Source organism: Octopus bimaculoides, chromosome 1 (genome assembly GCF_046866305.1).
Source record: "Octopus bimaculoides isolate indiv1 chromosome 1, ASM4686630v1, whole genome shotgun sequence".
Taxonomy (NCBI): domain Eukaryota; kingdom Metazoa; phylum Mollusca; class Cephalopoda; order Octopoda; family Octopodidae; genus Octopus; species Octopus bimaculoides.
Genome location: NC_142928.1, coordinates 115,082,067 through 115,106,507, shown reverse-complemented (window position 1 = coordinate 115,106,507; position 24,441 = coordinate 115,082,067). Strand labels below are relative to the sequence as shown.

The 24,441-nt window shown below is 36.8% G+C and overlaps 1 protein-coding gene across 2 annotated transcripts in view; it reads left to right on the top strand.

Annotated features, from left to right (window-relative positions):
* LOC106881736 (G protein-coupled receptor 83) overlaps nt 1-23,657 on the top strand; it is a 270,703-nt gene extending 247,046 nt beyond the window's left edge. For both annotated transcript variants that reach the window (XM_052969406.2, XM_089356273.1), the window contains 3 exons: nt 3,389-3,489; nt 13,713-13,803; nt 19,559-23,657. In XM_052969406.2, coding sequence (XP_052825366.1) covers nt 3,389-3,489; nt 13,713-13,803; nt 19,559-19,777 — 411 coding nt within the window. In that variant the 3' untranslated portion in view covers nt 19,778-23,657. The remainder of the gene's footprint in view (nt 1-3,388; nt 3,490-13,712; nt 13,804-19,558) is intronic.
* The last annotated feature ends 784 nt before the right edge of the window (nt 23,658-24,441 follow it).

Sequence of the window (24,441 nt, the reverse complement as noted above, 5' to 3'; positions counted from 1 at the left end):
AGGTTTCTTTTTTTCAGCAATGCGTTTTGAGACTTCACAGCTGGCAATTGTGTTTGCCACATTTTCGCCTTTTCTGTTTTTAAAAAATGACGTTCGTTTTCCAAAACTAGACTTCAACAGCTCAACCTCATCTTTCCTTGCTTGTCCTAAACTTTTGACAATGGTGCGTCTCGTAATGCCGCATAATACTTGCTACCTTATTCACAGCAATGCTTTCTAGACATATGAGACAAATCGGGTTCGCACTGTGCTCAATGAAGAAGTAACCTAATGTCCAAGTTCCTTGGAAAATTCAGCAATCAGCAGCTATCTTTCTTCGTTTTGCATTCATGATCATCGAAAACTTTTCCTACGAATAAAATTTGAATTTAAAATTTTACATCTGAATAATTCTATTTTTTTAATGGCAGTCCTTTTATTGTATTCGAAAGCATTGTCTCTCATATTGCAATTGTAATAATACGAGTTGGTTATGGCTTATAACTTGTATAATATGGGTGATAATGATAATGGTGAGGACGATGAAGACAAAGGCGGAAATAGGTATGGTGGCAAGGACAAGAAGAAGAAACAAATGAGATTCTAAATGATAACAATAAACATATTATTTGAAAATACAATAATGAGATAAATGAGTTAAAGTCTCTTGTTGGAGAAGAGATGTGTAATATAACAGAACCCAATGAAGAATTCGAGTTTGAGAAAATGAGTGAAAATGGGGGTAAGCTGTTGTTGGTTTCACGAATCAGAGATGGGGCGTCACCGTTGACAGAGTGAAGGCAGTACGCCGACTGAGACAATTGTCCCTTTGAGACAGTCTTTTTATGTCCGTTGACAGGCTCAAGTCGGCTTTCAGTTTTTTGTTTTAATTTTTACGCAGGAATGGTGGTGATTGGGTAGAAATGTTTCGGAATTGTATTGTTATTATTATTATTGTTTTTATTTTGTTGTGTTCTGTGAACGGAAATAATGTGCAGAGCCCTGCGTACCCGACGAATTTTTTTTTAATTGTGGTTTTGCTGTCAAAGCGTTCACATCCGGTTGGTGATGGACATTGGGTAGAGTGGATCAGAAGATTTGTGGAAGAATGTAACAGCAGGCCTTTTATTGTATTCGAAAGTGTTGTCTCTCATATTAGAATAGATTTAAATTTTAAATAAACAACTCATTGGGCATCAGTTCTCACGGGCCGATCAAAATCCCTTCGCGGGTCGCAGGTTACCGACCCCTGTCCTACGTGATATTATATCGTAATATTTTGCGAAATGTGTTTTCGAAAACTTGTGTTAAATCTTATATTATATATTGTTAGTTCTTTAACGTTTGTCGCTTAGTGTAAGCTTGGCCTTCTTATTGGATACGTTCCATTTTTCTGTCTACTTCACTTTCTACGAGTTGACCTTTTATGTTGATGTTACTATTTGATTGATTGTGGAAGTCAGTGGAAGGAACTACTTTGTTAATGGGAATTAATTTAGATGATTTCAGATTACTCTTTCTGTTTTTCTCAATAACTTTTGACTGTTTTTCACATAAATCTTACGTCTAGCGAAGAGTTAAGAAAAATTAATACACGCTTGAAATCATTGGTTTCAGCATAGATGTATTTGTAACTATTTACAGGCCACTCAACTATGTTATTAAGGCTTTATCACACAGGGAGGGAGCTACAAACCAAAATATCGTTCATAAAATATACAACTCCTTCAGTGATATATATCAGGAAACGTAAGCGAAGATAGTTACATATATCCGATATGACTTTTCAGTGAAATGTACTTAAAATATATTACCTTCCTATTTTAAAAATTTGTTCCATAAAAACCTATAAATTAAATATCAAAGCAGGAATAAAGATCTTTAATTTATAACCTCTCCGGCTTTCCTATAATACTGCATAATTTTTAATATATTTGGTAGCCTTATACTAATAAATCACCATAGCGGGTTGGGTTTTTTTTTTGTGTGGGTGGAGGGTATGAGACAGTGATCGAAAACTTAGATTCTAACTTAGTTTGAAGTTAATTCTAAGTTAGAAGCGCCTGTCAAAGTTATAACTTAGATTGTCTCCTCTGAACTCAGTTCTTCTCTCCAAGTTTAAAATCCACACACATTTTGGAAAATATTTACAATAAAGTTAATCGCTTGACTGTGCCAAATATACACCTCGATAGTATCGGGGTGGTTTCTTATAGAACTCATGCTGATACAGCAATAGCCACCCATTGGCTTCTCATTACCTACTTTGATTGGCTCCTCAAGTCTTGTGCACTACTAAATTACCGACAATTCTTTCACAAGTATATATTTTTACCTATTTAATCCTTAAGCTATTAGACACTAACTGCTCAACGTCTAGCTCCAAAAATGTTCCAGACGTATACCAAAAGGACTATTCTTTAAACCAACAAATAAACACTGTTCTATTGAACAGAGAACCAGTAGTTGTATTATCACGTCAAGAACCTAATATAACACATCTTTCTTTGCTGCTGGAACAATGACACCTATGTCAAGACCAGTATTCAGCAACTTACCCTTCTAAAGATATTATTCGAGTCCTTTGATTCACATTACGTCGTTGCATAATGAAAAATCCTTTAAAAATACTTATAGAAATGATTGCAAAACACAGGAGTGTTGATTTACTGTATTTGTTATTGCTGGTGTTAATCAGTGTACATGGCAATCGTGACGACGGCATCAAGCAATGATTTTTTTTTCCACATTGTGTATCTGAAACTACATTATCCTTTTTAAGACATCAAGGAAGGTTCGTCGGAGAAAACGCTTAGTGGCATTTCCTCCGGCTCTTTATGTTCTGAGTTCAAATTCCTACTTAGAGCCCTTGTACAGGCTCCTTCTTCTAAGATTTATAAGTAGTATGGTGGCTGAGTGTAGTTATCTGATGTGGAGACTGATTTCTGTGGATTATTGATATCACTTGTGAGTTTTGATGAATATATGTGTATTTAATTTAATATTCAGTTTACTTATTTTCTTATATACTATGTTATAGCAAGATGAAAAAAAAAGCATCTTCAAAGATGCTATATGTTTCATATTGATGAGAATGAAAGCAAAACTAACTGCAGATAACGCTGAGAATCAAATCCCCCTCACAGACAAGGTTCTACAATTCAAACAATAAAATAAAATGAAATGAACTCGCTCTTTTCTCATGTGTATAATCAATTTAACTGAAGTGGTAAACTATGTTGTTAACATATTGTCTATAGCTTCATTTTGAATTCACGAACTCATCATCTGGAACTCCCGATTGCTTTAAAACATTTATTCAGATTACTATTGCTCAGTAGTAGCAGGAAATATCCAAACATTCCTATATTTTTTAATGTTTGATTCAAAGTTAAAATTTCCTTTTTAGGTCGTCAAAATGTTGCTGGTTGTCGTATGTCTTTTCGTTATTTGCTGGATGCCTTTGCAAACATACAACTTGTTATCTGAAATATGGAGACCAATTAACGAGTAAGTAATATTTTAATTGTAAGAATTTTTGTTTAGCGTTGTATACCAAGCGTTAAGATTTAAATCTATGAGTAAGATTCAAATCCCAATAGATGCAATGTTTCACTTAACGCTAACACTCTTCAAATAGAACTACCGTTGTCTTTTGTTGAAATATCTATCAGCATATAATTAGAATAATTAGATACTCGTTATTTTAAAATACGCTTGTAGCTGAGCAAGTTCGCTGTCTTAGTCCGAGGTACGGGAGTCGATCCCACTACAACAATCCCGCTGTTTGTATATGAATAGAAAAAATTTCCTAGTGTCGAAATAAATCCTTTGCGATATTTTTTTGAGTTATTTCCATTCCGAGTTCATATCTTGATCAGATCAACTTTGCCTTTCATCCTTCCACGGTCGATAAAATAAAGTACCAGCCAAGTAATGGAGGTCAATGGAATCGACAAAACGTTGTACTCAATATTTCAGGCCTTGTTCATAAATCATAAATCATTATTCTAAATAAGTTGATTTAAGGAAGTGAATTGAGAGAGTTTGGGCTATTATTTTCAACAGATTGAGTGGAGTTCCATTACCAAATTCTCATAAATACGATGGTAAGAGTATTTGGTGCTAAGAAGAATGGCATAGACGCAACGCAACTTTCTAATTCTTTCTAATTTCAGCACAAAAGAGCAATTTTAGTGGCAATGAGGTTGTCGATTATATAGACACGAATGCTCAACTGGAACTAAATTTATCGACCCCCACCCCAAAAAAACAGCATGAAGTTTGACCTCAGCGAATTTGAACTGAGAACGTGAGGAGGCAGAGGAAATGCCGTTCAGCATTTACTCCGACGTGCTAACAATTCTGATTTCTTTAATTAGGTACAAGGCCCCAATAAAGAAAGGACAAAACAAAAACAGACAAAACAATACATCGGGGTACATAGAACATATATCCGATGAATTATAATATAATAAAAATGAGAATGAAATGGCTTACCTACCCGCAGGTAGTTCCATTTTACTGTTTATGTATCACATATTAATATTACAGTTCATAATTCTTATTTTGCATCGATTTTTGTTTTAAAAGTCATTATTTTGAAATCTTAAATATTTCACTAGATCTTTTCCCTTTGAACGGCAGATGGAGAAATTAATTTTTTGTAAGTAAATACTTTCAAGCTTCGGACACTGGTAGAATGTGTCATATAAAACATCTTTTACTCTTAGTGTTGTTGAGAAAACTTTATATTTTCAAAGTTGTTTCGTGTTAAAGTAGTATTTCGGTAATTCCAACCAATCAATGACGTGTATTCAGCTGAATAAAATTACTGCCGTTGTTTGTCAACAACAATTATCGGCGGTGTATATTTCGTTTGTCACTGTTATTTATGACATATTTCATCTCACCCTGCTCATTACCTCATCCCAGATATTATCACATACCAGTAATATTGTGATATTAATTTTTAGTTTTCACGGCATACCTAAATGCAACACTGTCTGAGCAGTGCATGTTTTGTCTTGTTTTTGTGTTATACCACTGCATCAAAAGTGCTCTACATAATTTATTTGTGCACTGCCATATACTGTGAATGTAAGCTATGGCCTGCATAATGTTTTTATAATTCCTAATCCATCTATTACTGCGGGGACATGTTTTTAATCCCTGCATTGTGATTATCACTGTTTCTTGATATTTATTTTGAGATCATTTCTTCATTTCTTTTAGGATGGATATATCGTTTAAAAGCATGTTCCTTAACACAATAACAGGACGCTTAACCCCTCTATATGAATTGGCACAGCCTATTCCTAGCTCACAAATTCCACATCTACTTTTGTTTAGCTATTAGTGCTGCAATCGTCAAGCTTTGTTGAAAATTTTAGCTTTTCATAATGACATATTCTTTGCTTTTTCGCAAGCATCTCTTATTACAAGCGTTCTTTTAATTCCGATTAATTTACTTTTGTTGTGTTCGAATCGGTTACTCCCATAGTTTGACCAGAAATCTAGCAGAATTGATAGATATTCGGACAAAATGCTTTGCGGTATTTAGTTACATCCCTTCATGTTATATATATGGGAGAATGTACGAAAAAAAAACAATAACAGACGAGGACAGGTGGTGTAAACAACAAAAGGATGTATTAGTATGACGCTCAGGAATACGGAAAGTCTTTAACGTTTCGAGCTACGCTCTTCAACAGAATGATTTGGTCACAGTACTTAACTGGTGCCTTTCTTATCCCGTGAAACCCATAAATCTTTCAATTTAGAAACAAAAAAGACGTATTTGGCCTACCATTCTATCGATTTTAGCAATCCACCTCCTGCTAAAATGTAATAATTTTAATAGAAAACAGTATTATTGTTGTTTTTGCTGTTGCCATTTATCATCTTCATCATTTTCGTCATCGGTATCATTAATATTTCCGTTGCTATACTTATCAATAGATGAATTTCTTGAAATATCGGTAGAGATTATTTAAATAATTAGATAAATGTTTTTGTATGTTGATGAAAGTAAAGATCTCTTGACCTGGTATCTCTCATAAAAGTCTAATAAAGACTAGGTAATCTCAGCAAACTGACATCAGAGAAAGATAACATCTTTGAAATAGTAACAGATGTTTGTGTGTTAACGAAGGCAGTTTTTCATTCTCAGGAACTGCCAATATATATTCAATTACGAAGCCTCGACTACTTGGGTGTCCATTTTTAATCGAGTTGCATTTCTACGAATATTTTACTAGAAAATTCATCAACACATACATTCTAACACTGATGTGTGCGTATGTGTTCATATGTTCATCTAAACATGTACGCGCGCGAGAGAGGGAAAGTTTGATGGGGGTAGACAGACAGACAGACACAGAAAACATTTTTATCTGCACTCTTCAAATTGTGTATTATCAAGTTGATAAAATGCCAGGCAATTCTGGAGGTTGAGTCAGTTTACTCGTCAACTGCAATGACTTTTCTTAAAACAAATTGGCACCGCAGGCCAATCCCATGCCAACAGAGAAAGAGGCAGAACCATTATAAAACATGTTCGTTTCCTCATCTTACATTATGGAGTTTAACTCTTCCGTTGCGGCTAGAAAAACTAACTAATCTTTCAATACATTTGCTACATGAAATATTAAAATCGCAATAGGAATAGAAACAATTATTCTGGGTTAAGATGTTCACCTCAAAATAGTAAAGTTCCGGTGAAGCTTCTATTCTGTAGAGTCCTTTGAGCTGGCCACAAAAGACCAACTTTGTCAAATACAATGTTGCAATGAGTCTGCCTAAATAATACATTAAGGTTACAAGTTGACTGACGTTCGTCGAAACCTGCAAGAGACCTACATAAATATATATGCCAATGAAATAAAATTTGTGTTGATTATTTCAGGTATATATAATTTTTCTGTGCTGGTTTAAATTGCCAATCTATAGATGTTGTAGAATCTATACCAATATGATACTATACGTTTGTTAGGACAATAGTACCAATGAGTTCATGCATTCATCGATGAGCTCGGCACCGATGAGCTTCAGACAAAGGTTTGTCTGAAGGATGAAAGTAGTCTGATGCATGAAAGTGGACCTTACTATCGTCAACGCAGCTAATTCCCAATTCAGTCAAAAGAAAAACATAAGCAAAAAGTGAAAGTTAGGGAACCTATCAATCAAGTTACTTTATTGCGATAAATCCAATTGCTTTGAATGACATTTGGGGCTCACAAAATGTATTGATAAATGCAAATGGTGTTGTTTTAATCTTCAGTACAATTTTTGCATCCAAATTCTGAGCTTACGCTATACACGCTGCTTTACATCAATTCTTCAAATTTACACTGCTATAAATATCATTATAAGGACAGATTTGAAACAGAGCTAATAAATCAATAATAAATGGAGTGATTGATTCCATTTCACTGGAAGTGACGACATATTCAAACAATAAGTGTCAAAACTATTCACTATTGATTTTCTATATTTTATTTGTGCGAAATTTGTGAATAGTTTCATATTTAATAATATAAGTTTGTGCGGTGAGTTGGATATGAGTGAATTAATATAGTCTCAGGTTACTAGTCAAAGAATTAATAGGTTGTATTCTTTCCCTGCAGCTCTGGAGTGTCCAAGATCAAGACATTAACTTTCACTAGTTTGTTACAATAGGTTTCGAAGTTTAAATACAGTTTATGCATGTAAGCAACGGGAGCAACATATAGTTAATGAATATTTACCTGTGAGTATTATATATGTAGAGAGAGGGGAGAAGCGTGACAGACAAAGAGACAGACAAACAGACCGACAGACACACACACATACACATACAGATAGAAAGTTGGATAGATAGATAGATAGATAGATAGATAGATAGATAGATAGATAGATAGATATGTTTTTTTTAATAGCCACACAGGGTTGAACACAGAGGAGACAAGTTACAAAGTAGAACTTTTCGTTTGGGAGAGGAGAAGGAAGGAAAAAAAGGTGGGGGTAGATTTTTGATCAAAAGGGATCGTAAAAAAACGATCAATAGGAATCGTGTATCACAGAAATGTCATGGTGTAAAGGGGGAAACAGATTAGGTTTATCCGTGGGAAGAAAAGCCGACGGAAAAGACCACGGTAACCTTGGCCAATAATGTCATGCAGAAAAACACATTAGAGTAAGTGACTCTCTTTTTACCTTTTTTCTGGTTCATATGGTCATGCTCAAGGTGGCTCCGTCATTTACACGTGCCATCCTTGCTACATTCGCCCATCTTTTCTTCAAGCATTCAGTAGACAGAACTTCCCTCTCTACTCTTACTTTCTTCTTCAAGTGATACTTGAAAAAGTTGATGAGAGATTCACCAGAGAGGAAAGTGTTTGTTTCTAGACCTTTCAGAAGGTTCGGTCTTGTTGCTCGGGGTCTGGTTTAGTCCGGACTCCAAACGGAAAACTGGGAAGAGATAACGAGTGGGGTTGCTACTCTTGCCCGGCAATGGGCCGAGAGGAAACTATCCTTAAAAGGTTGGGCGGAGGTGGTGAACACGTACATTGTGTCCGTCATCTACTACCGCCGCCTGACCATCGTGCCTTGTCCCGACCCTACTATCACCAAACTGGAACGAATTCTCTTCCGCTTCTTGTGGAAAGGAAGCATTCTTTCGCCATTGCCACAAGTACGATGAAAATGGCTCTTCCCTCCCGTTTCAAGGAAGGATGCGCGACAATATTCACGATAGACTCGGCTGATAAACTGACTCGTCCCACACGCGATAGCAGTCGTTTGACATAAGCCCACAGGTCGGAAATGGTTTGACACTGTACGAGTGCGTGCAGAACGGTTTCGTCGCTCTGTCCGCATCTCGGGCAGGTCGGCCCCGTGTTTCTCGAGCCATGCCTGTAGAACTTATCCCGAACGAGTAGCGCTTCCTGATAGCACTGCCAGGCCAGGGATCTCTGGAAGTTGTCCATAGGTCTCAGCCCGAAAGTCGTCTTGAACAGGCGGGTCAGGTATTCCTCGTCGACGCCCACGTTCGCCCCGAGATCGTTGTCGTACCGCCCCTCCACTAATCCCCTATAGAATTCTTTGGTTATGTTGCAGTCGATCACGGTCGACGCGGAACGGCATAGTTGCTCGAGAGCAACGCGACACTCGCGGTGCCATTCGCCCTTCCTCGGCCTCTTTTTGATCCACGACTGCAGTTCGGTCATGGAGACGAACTGCGGGAAAGCTCACCTCACAAACAGCAACCACACCTGTTCACCGTCGTCTACGTAGAGCCGGAGATGTAGCAGTCTCAGCGCGTGTCTGCGCATCATCAACCACGGTATTCCCAGCCCTCCTGGCAGCAAACGGATCGCCTGATCATCGGAACGCTTCCTTTCCACAAGAAGCGGAAGAGAATTCGTTCCAGTTTGGTGATGGTAGGGTCGGGACAAGGCACGACGGTCAGGTGGCGGTAGTAGATGACGGACACAATGTACGTGTTCGCCACCTCCGCCCGACCTTTTAGGGATAGTTTCCTCTCGGCCCATTGCCGGGCGAGAGTAGCCACCCTACTCGTTATCTCCTCCCAGTTCTTCTCCGTTTGGAGTCCGGACTAAACCAGACACCGAGCAACACGACCGGACCGTCGGTCCAGCGTCCCACAACAGAGGCGTTGCTGGACGGCATAGGCTTGCTTCTCCAGCTGCTGAGCTGCAAGCCCACCGACTTTTCCCGATTGATTTTCGCTCCTGTTACCGCTTCGTAGTCTTTCAGTGTCTCGCCGACCAGTATAATGTGCTCTTGGTCAGACACTATGACGGTGACGTCGTCCGCGTATGCGGACACGCTAGTCCCGCATTCTAATTCTCGCGGGATGCCCCTCAGCGTCGCCAGCTTCCGCAGTAGTAGCTCGAGAGTCAATACGTACAGAAGCGACGAGAGGGGGCATCCCTGACGGAGCGAACGTGCAATGTCGAAAGGTCTCGATAGATGGCCATTCATGCGAATTTCCGAACGGATGCCTCTGTACAAGACAGCTATCCAGCCACGGAAGACGGACCGAAACCAGCCGCTATGAGGACAGTCTCCAAGTATCGATGGTCTACCCTATAGAAAGCTTTCAATTGATCCAAATTGATCAGGGCCCCGCCCATGCTAGGTTCCTTAACTAACCTGTCTATGTAGCGCATTAGGTGGAGGTTGTCATGGATGCACCGGCCCGGCACGGCGCACGTTTGCGCCTTGTCGACCAGTTTCTTGATGACAAGCGACAACATCTTGGTTAACACCTTGACCAAAATTTTCAAATCTGCTTTGAGCAGAGTGATGGGCCTAAAGTTATCTATTACTACCCCTTGTTTGGATCTTTCTTCAACAGCGTTACGGCTTCTCGGTTCACAAAACCGGGGATGCTCCCGTTTTGCTGCCAGTTGCAGTACACTGCTGTCAAGACGTGCCCAAACAAGTCTGGCATACAACTGTAAAGCTCGTAGGGTAGACCATCCAAACCCTGCGATTTATCCCTCGAGCATTCTGCCATCGCGTCCCGCACTTCCGCCACCGTGATGGCACCTTCGCAGCACCTTACCTCTTTTGTCGACAGTCGTGGCAGGCTGTGCAGGTAGGCACTGAAGTCCACCCTGCGTTCTCGCTTGCCACTTGTCCCGAACAGTCGGGCAAAATGCTGCTGAAAGGCCTCACACATTTTAATTGGCTCGAGTAATTCGCGCCCTTGTTGATCTACTTTGTTCGTCTACCAGAGATTTGTTGCCCTTTGGTGCCTCCGCCACCCGGGCCTCTCGCGCGGCTCCAGCACCTTCGTTCCTTAGAGCACGCATCCTAGCCCTGACAAAACACCCTTCGTGTCTGGCGATGAAGTGTTGGTCGAGAGCCAACCTCGCCTCCAAAACGTCGGATGCGATGTCACTTCTAATCGCTTCTTCTAGCTTCTTAACTAGGTCACCCTCTACTCTGTTTCTATCTATGACTAGTGCTTTGCTATATCTAATCGCTTCTGATTTTATTGCTCTCTTGAGGCCGAACCACTATTTACTAACGTGCTAATCCGGTCTCTCAAAAACCTGTCTCGACGGGAAAGACGCGTTTAGTTTCCAGTAGCCTGGACCCTGCCTATGTGTCTTATCTAAGTCTAGTGTACACGTCACAAGTTTGTGGTCCATGTAGCTGACGATGTGGAATTGTGGACACCCTACGCTATCTCTATCTACTCTCCTACACAATATTCTATCTAGATACGATCTCGAAGACCCGATGCGGTTGTTCCATGTCCACGTTAGCGCATTCGGGTGGTCGAGTCGGTACCTGTCAGCCAGTTGAAAGCGTCTGAGCAGGTCTCTGAGGCCTTTACATCCCCGTCTATTCCTATCTCTGCCCATGTAGTCTAGATGCGTGTCCATGGTAGCATTCCAATCCCCCACTAAAAGTAAAGGACGAGACGTTCCTAGGAATACTTTTAGACGTCGATAGATAGATAGATGGATAGATAGATAGATAGATAGATAGATAGATAGATAGATAGATAGATAGATAGATGGATGGATGGATGGACGGACGGACGGACGGACGGGCGGACGGACGGATAGATTTCTCTTTGCCTCTTCCGAACAGTTCGCATTGTGGAGGCGCAATGGCCCAGTGGTTAGGACAGTGGACTCGCGGTCATAGGATCGTGGTTTCGATTCCCAGACCGGGCGTTGTGAGTGTTTATTGAGTGAAAACACCTAAAGCTCTACGAAGCTCCGGCAGGGGATGGTGGCGAACCCTGCTGTACTCTTTCACCACAACTTTCTCTCACTCTTTCTTCCTGTTTCTGTTGTACCTGTAATTCAAAGGGTCAGCCTTGTCACACTGTGTCACGCTAAATATCCCCGAGAACTACGTTAAGGGTACACGTGTCTGTGGAGTGCTCAGCCACTTGCACGTTAATTTCACGAGCAGGCTGTTCCGTTGATCGGATCAACTGGAACCCTCGACGTTGTAAGCGACGGTGTGCCAACAAAACAGTTCACATTAAGACAATTAGAATAGAAAACGAGTGCTATTTTTCAGAATGTGTTTAATGGTAAGTTGGAAATTAGTTCAAACGATATTTCCTAGTATTCTGTACCGTTAGTATTCGAAGATATAACTACGGTTTCAGAAACGAAAGAACTTATATATAACGTGATATATGAATTTATCTTTTACTATACTGCAAGTTTACAATTGTTAGTAAGCAACATTTAGCGACTTTCTATAATTATAATAGTCTTTCATATTAAATGGGCTTTCTTTCCTTCAATTACCACATAGTTTTCCTCATTATTACACTTATCATACTGATAATTATGACATTAATTGGTTACTAAATATATCATATATATATATGTGTGTGTGTGTGTATACACACACTCACTGATAATATAAACAATATCCTCAAATATATATATATATATATATATATATATATTTATGAGGATATTATTGTTTATGATAATATCAGTAGCTTAGCATATGTAAAAAAAAAACCATAACGGTAAAAACTTATCAATTAATAATTAAGGGTATTAACAGGAAGTACCGGCATGCTAAATATAGCAGTCAAAATGACTAAACCACAAAGAGTTTAAGTGAAAATTTGTGGTTTGGTCATTTTAGCTGCTGACCTTATTGCATATTTTGATTTTAATCACCTTACTTTGAAATTCTATGGATAATACCGTATTAAATTCTGGTGCCTCAACTCAAGTACCGTATTCATCTGAATATATATATATATATATATATATATATATATATATATATATATTCATACATACATACATACATACATACATACATACATACATACATACATACATGCATACATACATACATGCATATATACAGAGAGATAGATGGGAAAGAAGGAGGGAAAGATGCACGTATACATTCACAAACACACATACATTCACGTGTGTGTGTGTGTGTGTGTGTGTGTGTGTGTGTGTGTGTGTGTTCAGGTAATTTGAATTTAGAAAAATTTATATTATTTTAACATGTTGCAAGGTAAAATTTGGTTGGAATTTCTGATCTAAAAAAGAAAACTGTCTTCTTAGTCACTTCTGGCTATCTTGTTCAGATATGTGGCACACCCTCGCACACATATACACAGGTTCGCCTGCACACACGTTTATATGCATAGATGTTCTCCATGCAACTGATGGCACAAACTGATTGAGAAATAGAGGTAGAGAGTGGTAAAGAAAAATAGTAGAGAAATTTTGGAAGGATTAATGTTACTCTGACGCTTTTCATGTAAGTAGATAAGATATTGAATGGATTAAATTTCTAGACGCCTTTAATAACAATTTAATTTTGCTGCTCTCACTATTATTCGGAGAAAGAAAAGAAATCATTGGAAGTGTTGAATATAATATTAATTTGTAATTGGTTTATCAGAAAAGAGGATCCGGTGTTTTGAAATTGTCAGAAATGAATTTTTATGTAAGACTATTCGAAAATAAACATAAATGTATATAAAATCAATAAAATGCAATAAAACAAATTTATCATATTTCTATGTCATAGAATTAACTGACTGTTACACTATATATGAAACGTTATCTAATGAATTGTTTAAAAAAATTTGAATATTCTCTATCTTTTATGAATTTTATGAGCAGCTTCAATAAGAGTCTAGAAAAATCACTTATAAAATATATATGTATTTTTCTATGGATGCAAAATTCTCATGTTTTCCTTTACAGCTATAAATATATCAACATAATTTGGTTTTGTTTCAACTGGCTGGCAATGAGTAACTCGTGTTACAATCCATTTATTTATGGTCTTCTAAACGTAAGTATTGGATCTAGTTCTGTTCAAATTGTGTGTATCGTGTTAAAAGTGTGGATAATAATTTTACAACAACCAGTTAATAAAATAATTACTATTAGCAGTTATATCTCGTGTGTTCCACTAATTGAAAATTAGGGAAATCTAGAGACATGCTTAATTCCAGTACCAACAGCTTAAAATACGGATGCGATAGAAATATCTTACTGAATAAAACTCTCGACTATAAAGCGAACTTATTCGAGAGCTTAGAATCTATTTTCCGTGCCTAAGTTGAAATTGATGATTTGGCAGAGACAACGAAATACATGCCTCAAATACGATCTTACGACAGTATTGCGATGACGTACTGAATCGTTTTTATTAACCCTTTTTATTTTGTCTGGTTCTTTAGTACATAATTATAAAGCTTTTTAGCATTTCATTTAATAGAAAAATTAGATTTTGTTTTTTTCATTCTTTCAATTGAATTATAAGCAGATATCCATTTTTATTTTTAATTTACAGATTACTTCGTTATGTTCTACTCCTAAACACTCGATATTTACATAAACTTTTGGAACCAGCCCTGGAGTATACTTCTAACGAAGATTAACTGCCTTCAGTTTGTCTATAAACCAGCAGTCGCTTTCTTACCAGCTGCTCGAAAGTACGTTCACTTTCAGCATCGCTCCAACCATTTAGTTGTTCTTTTACTTAACTTTAAAATACGTCCCCAGCATGTCACCCATCCTCGGATCTTGTTCAAAACGGGGGCACCAGTTTTCATTTATGTTTTATGTAGTGTTTTTGGTACCGAAAGACTTCCAAACTTCGTATACTTATCTATTTTGTGTTATAGAACACAAAAAAATTTTTGTATTTCATGTAAAAAAAATTGTCTTATTTCGATAATTTCAACCAATCACAGACAAGTAGTCAGCTGTTTACAGTTACTCCTAAGCGGTGTAAAGCGTATTTAATCTCCATTACTTCTGACATTTTGCAGAGAGGCAACACACGTGTGTTCGTTTTCCCTAACCCTAACCCTAACCCTAATTGACTTGCTCCTTCCCTCAAAAACCAGACCTTGTGCCTATAATAGAAAGGTTTATTAGCTACTGCCAATATGCTTCAGCCATTTTTTGACAAGGAAATAATAATTTTATCACCGCCAGAATCGTTTGAGAATCGTTTGTTTACGTAGTCAGCACTTAATTTTTACGGCTGAATGGACGTCAGTCATTGGTTGAAATTACAGAAATACGACAACTTTAACATGAAATAACTTGCGATGTACGTTTTTGTTAAGAAGACTAAGGGAAAAAGATGTTTTATATGACACATTCTACCAGTGTCCCAAGTTTCAAAGTGTTTCGTTAAGAAAATACTGGTGTCCCCATTTTGAACAAGATCCCCATCCTCAACTGAATCTTACTCTGTTATAAGTCCTTCATTCCGAATCGTACTGTCTCGTAGAAATTTTCCCAACCTACCTGTATACTTCTGCGTAATTCCTACCACGTATTTTATTTAGCTGCCCATTTTTTCCATAATCTCTTCTTCTACAGTTCTATATTTAAGAGATGAGGAATTATTTACATTATTTACATTATTTACATTTGACGGATATTCGTCCTCATCTTGTTTGTTGTTAACACAACGTTTCGGCTGATATACCCTCCAGCCTTCGTCAGGTGTCTTGGGGAAATTTCGAACCTGGGTTCCCATTCCTATCGATGTTACTATTATTATTATCAATATATTATTATTATTATTATTATTACTATTATTAATAGTGAATCGAACTCGGAACCTTGGGGTTAGTGGCCCGCGCTCTTAACCACTACGCCATATGCCCGTGGGCAATTATGGGGTGACTTTTAAGGCTTATAAATCTATTATTTTTCTATCCTTCCTCAATACCGGTTCCCATATGCTATTCATATCTGCACTCGGTCTGCTTAGGAGGTTGTTGTGTCCTATCATATGTGCTGCTTCTTTTAGTTTTCGTATTTTCCAGTGTTGTTCCCTGTCTATTATTTTAACTTCATCCCACAGAGGGAGGTGGTTTCCATTTTTCCATACATGATCAGCTATACCCGATTTATCAATATATCCTCGTGTCACAGCTTTGCGATGTTCTTCTACCCTTATTTTGAGGGGGCGACATGTTTCGCCTTTGTATAACCTACCACAGCTGCATGGGATGGAGTACACGCAGTTTTTGGTCATATTCTCTTCTGTTGGTGGTTTTACCCGAAGGAGATATTTGCGAAGTGTTGTATTGCTCTTGAATACTGCCCTGATGTCATATGGGCCGCATATCTTTTGTATCTTTTCGGAGAGGCCTTTCACATAGGGTAGACAGACTGTAGACAGTTTATTGGTTTCATCCTCTCTTTTCTTCATAATTGGAGTAGATAGTATGTTCTTGGGGTAGTTGTTTCTTAATAGATTGTTACTGAGCTTGATCATTTCCTCGTGGTGGGTATCACGATCGCTACTTATATTCTTTGCTCGGTGTTTTAGGCACTGAGCAATTCCTCTCTTTACACTGTATGGATGGTGGGAATTGAAGTTCAGGTATCGTCCAGTGAAGGTTGGCTTGCGATATACGGATGTCCTGAATCCATACTCGGTGCGTGTTATTAATACGTCCAGGAATGCCAGTTGATTGTTCTGTTCCTTTTCCATGGTGAACTGTATGGATGGATTTATTGAGTTCACATGATCTAACAGCATTTGGACATCTTGCTGGTGGGGCCAGAGAATAAAGGTGTCATCAACGTATCGCAGCCATAGGGTTGGTTTTAGTGGTGTTGATCCTAAAGCCAAATTCTCGAAGTATTCCATGTATATATTGGCTATTATCGGTGATAATGGCGAACCCATAGCTAAACCATCTTCTTGTCGATATATATCAGTGTCCATACTGAAGTAGGTAGTTTCTACACAGAACCCAGGTTCGAAATTTCCCCAAGACACCTGACGAAGGCTGGAGGGTATATCAGCCGAAACGTTGTGTTAACAACAAACAAGATGAGGACGAATATCCGTCAAATGTAAATAATGTAAATAATCTCTTCTTCTGTCTTCTACTCTTCGGCAGACTTTATGCGGATATATTCTCTATCCTATCTCTTCATTTCCTCTCATATTCTCATCTCCCTTTCATTCCTCTCACTCTTACCATCTCTGTCCCTTTCTCTCATTCTTAATTCCTATTCTTCTGATAGTTTTGAAATTTATAATTAGCCACCAATCAACCACCCATGAATAACGTAGATTTTACAGCCGCAGTGAAGATAATCCAAAAGGCTTTTCTTTCTCCGAACTGCGAACGTGTAGTATAAGGTAGAAGGATCTCTATCCAGCAAGATAACTTCTTTAGTACTTGTTACTTTGTAATTGATTACTACCTGAGCTGATAGACGACTCCGTAAGAGGAGCTTACTGTGACAGCACATGATTCTCTGAATTTATATCTATATCATTTATATAGATACAGTAGGGTATATAATACCACTTGCTAAAATCAGATCCAAGGCTCGAAAACCACCAGTAACTGGTGGTTTTCGAGCCTTGGATCTGATTTTAACAAGTGGTAATATACCAAACTGTATCTAAATTTGCCTTATACTGTGCCTGTAATAGCTTGAACCTGTTGGTCACCTTATTACTACCTTATAAATATCGTTAATAACGGTTATAATACATCTTTATTTAAAATATATCATTTATATATATGCCACAGAACCTCCCAAAACTAGATACCCATATCTAAGCATTGTCTAATTAGGTTACCCATGAAGAAAACCAAACAATACCAAAGTAATCCCAGGAAACTATGAATCCACGAACACTTTCCACTCTACAAAAATGAAAGACAACCCAGAATAACGAGGCTAAGATATTTGCAATCGAGCATAACATATGTATCTTCTCATTGTCAACTGCCCAAACGGGGCTTTACCATTCAATCTAGCGGTGTCCACAGCGTTAAAAATATAAACGCTGCCTTGGTATCCACGAGCTAATAACAAGTTACAACATAAAAGTAAACAAACAGTGATAATTTATAGATTATATATTAAAATAGTATTTATAACAAAGAATTCGTTTGAAAAAGGACATTCAGACAATACAATAAACATAGGAAACTAGATGCTTTGTTTCTTAATCAACATCACATTACGAACATGATAACAAGGCTAACGACAATCGTTAGTACAGTACATGTTATAAACAAAGCCCTTGAACTATGTACAAAGAAAAGGACAAGCTTAAATCAATATCTATGAAACAAGTCCGATACTACAAAATATATTAATCAAGTAAACGGCTTATTAAAAGTAAAATAATAAAGAATCCAGATAAAAAAAAGGGAAATAGAATTAAATTAAATTAGAAATTATATATGCATATGTTGTTGTAATTGGGGATATTCATGTACATACATATATAATTAAAACAAACAACACTTCTTAACTACAAAATTATAATCCATTATAAATAAACAGTCAACGAGTTTGTTATTTGGGAACAAATCAAATTACATTTAATTATAGAATAAATAGATATATATGTACACTTACAAACAGTAAACATTGAACATTACTAAAACAAAGTTACTACCGAAATAATGCTACCTATAGCGAAACCCCACGTGTTGCAGAGAAATTAACTCACGTTCTTAACCATACGCTGCCAAACACTGAAAGATCGATATCTGTCAATATGCGGAAGTCAATACTGACTACATATAACATGTATGATATATATACTGGGTGTTCGTGCTACATTTGACGATTTCTTACGTCTTCTTTTTTCTGGAACAGTTTGATATATTTTTGAAGAGTCACCGGCACTGGATAGCATAAAGATTAAAGCTGTAGTTGAGAGAATGTCAGCTAACATGGACAACTAGAACTCAACTGAATATTGGGAAACGGTTACCTGTATCATGATGATTCGAGCCGATTGTCAAAATGCCGACATCATGATTGCTGCTCAATGCTATGTGAACACTGTAAACGCAGTAAGACGTGACATGGACTACAAGGCCTTGACCATCAGAAAAAGGCACCGCAGGCGCTTTGACTGCATCTGCTCGCCGGAATTAATCCCGACACCTTTAAACAGTGTATTAGGCTCATTTCAGACGATTATGTGAAGCTGCTAGAGACTGGCCAAACCCTCGCTGGAGGGGTTTACTACTAGAAGGCCATATGAGTGGCAGCAGGACTCGGCTCCTTGTCATACCTCTGGAAAGTGTCGGAAAGGGTTGTCGGGAAATTTCTACGATTTCACCAGCCCCAATTTCTGGCCTTCTAATTTCCTGATTGTAATCCCATGGATTACTGTGTGACACGTTGTTAAGAAAGACACCAACCGCTCTGCCTGCAGCACCAAAGCCAAGTTTTTGAAGATCTTCCCAGAAACACAGTAAGGAACGCATATGTCAGTTTCCCAAGCCGTGTTGAAACCGTACTGGAAGTTGAGGACAGTTACTTTGAGTAAACTGTTATCTCCCAGCCAAAATCTAGTTGATATTTAAAAATATTTTTAAGATATCTATATTTTTATTTTTGGATGGATGATTGTCTTTTCTTTTCCTTTTATGCAAACTGTCAAATTCAGTCCGAACACCTTATATAAGTGTTGGTGTTTCAGAGAAGGAATGGTAGACAAAAAGGGAGAGGTTACGTATCTTTGTGTTCTCTTGTGTGTAAATTTCTTATCTGTTTGATTTATTATTCCAAATTTTCTTCGACAGGAAAAATTCAAGAGAGAATTTCTGCAGCTCTGCAAAGTATGTTGGAGAAGAAGAACTCAAAGGGATATGATGACGCTTGAATATTTAGACAGCGTACAGCATTCAGGAAAATTCAGCATTACTGCTAATGGCAACAGAAGCAGGCTACTCCATGAAAGATCCTGTCAGACTCGCTATACTTCTGTTGAAACCGACTCTACAGAACAAAGCATGGTATGAAATGTAATTCAAATGAAAGAAAAGCACACAAATATGAACTGGAAAATATTTGCTAAAAGACACCTGATAAAGTATTCGCTACAGTACACCTGGGCACAAAATTAAACATTTATACTTGTCGTGCCTTAATTAGCAAATGGAATTTTATTTAGAATACATCAATAATTTGATACGAATAATAAACCTACAAATTGTACACATAAGTAAAGTAATTACAGCTAAAAATAAACTAATAAGTATGTGATTACAATAAGAATTGGATTAGATTAACTTTCAATAAAACAAGATTAATTTAAAGTAAATCATTAAAAAAGAAATTAATAGAAACCTAGAAAAAGGAAGAAATCAGTGGTCGATTAGTACAATATTGAATGATTATACGAATGAACTATTTGACTTCAAAATGGAACGCAAACAACTCAATTTATTCATATATCTAAGACTGCAAGTAACACCTTCATCACTGCCCTTTTTATCCAAACATCCACGCAATAGAAAATCTAGTTCTGAAATCGCTTTCAAATTATTGCAGTTTTTCTGAATAGGTTTTTCTTTAATTATATAATGAACCAACGCTTAATGATATCTGAGACTAAAAGGTAGGGTTTACCTTGAATCTTCAAATACGCGGTCGACGTTCCGTCGTATTTCAGTACATGATACATCATAATTTGTACCTCACTTCATCTGCTTGCTTAATTGATACTTGCGTTAAACTTGTATCCTATCCATGTTCTTCGACACAGCGGGGCTACAACCGAAAGAAAATTGTATTAATGCATAATTTTCCTAGTTTAATTGTTTCTTATGCTGGGTCATGTTCTTTATCATATTTCCAATGTGTAATATATTTTATTTTCAATTATTGATTACCTGTTCGTGGTCAATGTATTTAGTTGAATTTATTCAATTATTGAAACCAAAACGTTATACACTTCTGGCGGAATGAAACATGTTTTTCGTGTACACTCCAGAATATGTATATACGTATGCATGTTCCTGTGCGCAAGTATGTATGCATGCATGAAAATGCATATTTTTGTGTATAATAATAATAGTAGTAGTAGTAGTAGTAGTAGTAGTAGTAGTAGTAGTAGTAGTAGTAGTAGTAGTGATTAAAAAAACAAACAGGTTTCACATTAAGTTCTCCGCCAATTGCATGGCTGACATGAATGACGATGATAAGAGGTTCGGGTAAACCTTAGTGTCGCTCTGAAAACCCAGGTGTACAATGGTGGAAGGAATTTACATAAATGGAACAGATAATGGAAGTGATGTGAGAGATATATTTATTCCATACATTTACAGCTGTTTCATAATATGAATACACATATGTTTGTGTATGTATGAAACATACATACACAAACATATATAAATAAATATATATGCGTGTGTATACCCATATACAGAAGGGTACGGATATGAGAACCAATAAAATAATCTTCAAAACGATATATGGTGGTTGAAAACATCAATTTTACTACAGAGATACCATATCCACAGGCAATAGATGTACTCAACGTGTTGCTATATGTAATTTACTTTACGGGATCAATGGCTATAGAACAATACATATTCTGAGGTAAAATATATAAATACAGTAAAATATATGAATACAGAAAAATATATGAATACAGTAAATTTATTTAAAACTCGAAATAATCGGTAAAAATAAACATAAGGCCAAATAATCAGAAAATATAGTCGAACAACTGCACTGACGCTTATATGAGCTAATATATTTTCACTATAATTGCGATTACATAAATTGTAAATGGAAACAAGGAGATAAAAGTATACGGATAAATAAACAAATAAAAAATAATTTAATCCATAAGGCAAGGTAAATCAGATAAGATAAAATGAGGTAAAAAAACGTGAAGGAGATAAAATCTGGAATTAAACCACATTTAATATAAACTAATGGTAGTATTCAAGCATTAGATTATAAGCTAAGGGTAAATAACTGTGGAGGTATACGGAGAAGGTATGATAGAACAAAATCGACAAAGTAAAACAGTTAGTTTATATTAAATGTATTTAAATATTTATAGTTAGTTAGTTGATATATTGTGAAATAAAGGTATCCAACAAATCAAAACCCAAAACCTAACAATATTTCCTAAGCATAATACTGATCGAAATAGTTCAGCTAGGGATTAAATAAACTAGTTAGGGTAAATAAAGGTAGAAAGGATTGGAAATCTAGAAAAAGTGAAAATGGAGGTTATAGTATCAATGGTGGGATATATTTAAGAGGTGGGCTATATTTAAGAGGTGGGATGTATTCAAGAGGTGGGATAAACTTAAGGTAGTAGCTTAATGTTACTTGAATAACTTTACTATAAATGTTTCCATTTATAGTAAAGTTATTCAAGTAACATTAAGCTACTACCTTAAGTTTTGGTATTGTGTAGGAATGAAATTCGGCACAAATGCGGGCAATTTATTGTTACATCACTTTTTTGATTGATAATTATTTCAAAGGCTTCCGATATGCACAAATTAGAAGCAGCATTATTACCTTTATATGTTGTGCCTTGCTTATGATGGACCCCGCATTGGTAACCATTCAGAGGAAACTAGCTTTGTTTCTATCCCTAAAGCTGAAAATATGCTTATAATATCTACATCTAAATTTATTTTAGATAGTTCCAATATAAACGCATTCATTTCCTTATGCATGTACGGAGCATTTATATACTACATTATCGCTAAGACAATAGCGGTCCACTGGACACTGGAATTTATTTCTACCATTACAAAGATTATTAACTTGATTTGATAGGATAGGGCTACTATTTTTGAACTAGTTTAAGATGTATATACTGCGAATATTAGATCCAGGTGGGTTGACGCAATTATTTAAATTTAGGGTTTTAGAAGGGAAGTGACTGTATATTTTTCTATTGTTAAATCTAGCCAGGTGATGAGCAACATAAGGTGACGTGGAATAGGCTATGGGCTATATGGTGAGAAATGTTTATCCAAGTTTTTTTTTTTTAATCCCGCACCTATATTAGTTGCTAAATTTAATCTGCATGGTAGATTACACCATATTATGGATCTCTTATGTAAGAATATAGGTTTTAAATTTACTCTTATTTCTATTATTATTATTATCATTATTATTATTATTATTATTATTATTGAGTGAGAGAGCAGTGCATGCCATCAAAGTGACACTGGAGTAAAATATACGAAGCCCATTATACCCATCATGACTACCCGTCTGATAAGGGTACACCAGGCACATGCATCACAACCATATGTGCGCGACATGGTGATCTCATATCAAGATAAACTGCGCATGACCACGCAGGTGGGGCCCAGTTAGAATTTTCTTCAGTTCGAGTAGCCCATCCCGCTCAAAAGTTCCCATAATAAGGTTTGTTTAAGGATGTTGAGCAAAACACCCATGTTTCCAACGGTGGATTATTCAAACCCCAAAAAATTCCTCTCAACACATGGCTATGATGCTCCCCCACTACTTCTGCTCGTGATCAGAGATGCACATATCGTCAGCCATCAAGGGACATGCTCAACTGGTTAAGGTCAAACAGCTGACAAGCAAATCTGTGGTATTAAGCAGAATATTTGCTGTAGCCCATCTTTTTATACCAAGACAAAACAATGTACATGATAACACTTCCAATCAATTAAGATCAGAAACCATGAGAGCCACTGCCTGGTACTGCATCTATTATTATTACTATTATTATTATTATTATTATTATTATTATTATTATTATTATTATTATTATTATTAATAATTGTTTTCTTATCATTCACAGTCTTTGAATTGTTATTTATAAATCTAGTTAAGGCGTTATTATTGACCCCATTACCACTTTTCGGATAAATGCTATTATTATCACTATTATCATATATTGTTATTATTCCTAATGTACTTATCCCTCTTTTCATTATTGTTCTCATACTTGTTACTATAACTATTATCATTATCAACATTAAATTGATAAAATATCAATGACCTTGAAGATACGCTGGTGTCCTTCAAAACCAGCAGACTGTGAAAATTCAACAACACATACAATCCTTTCTGTATCTGATCTTTTTAAACCCTTTATGGGGTCCTCATCCTACTGACCATTTTTGCCTTTTATTTATTTATTTATTTATTCATTTATTGTGGTAATCACCTAAATTTCTACCAGACTAGTCAACCTATCTCTCTTTCGAAATTAGTTCTACATTGGTACCCATATATTACGTCCACGCCAACTTCTTTGATAAATTAATTTTATCATTTACATTTATACATTTTTTTATTTGGTATTTCTTCCTTTGGTATTTACCCGATTGTTTCGTTTTTTTTTTAAATTTCACTGCATTTACACACTGCTTTTCCCTCTGAATTTGTATTATACTAGGGCAGGAGTGGCTGTGTGGTAGGTAGCTAGCTTACCAACCACATGGTTCCGGGTTCATCCCCACTGCGTGGCATCTTGGGCAAGTGTCTTCTACTATAGCCCCGGGCCGACCAAAGCCTTGTGAGTGGATTTGATAGACGGAAACTGAAAGAAGCCCGTCGTATATATGTATATATATATATATATATATATATATACATGTTTGTGTGTGTATATGTTTGTGTGTCTGTGTTTGTCCCTCCAACATCGCTTGACAACCGATGGTGGTGT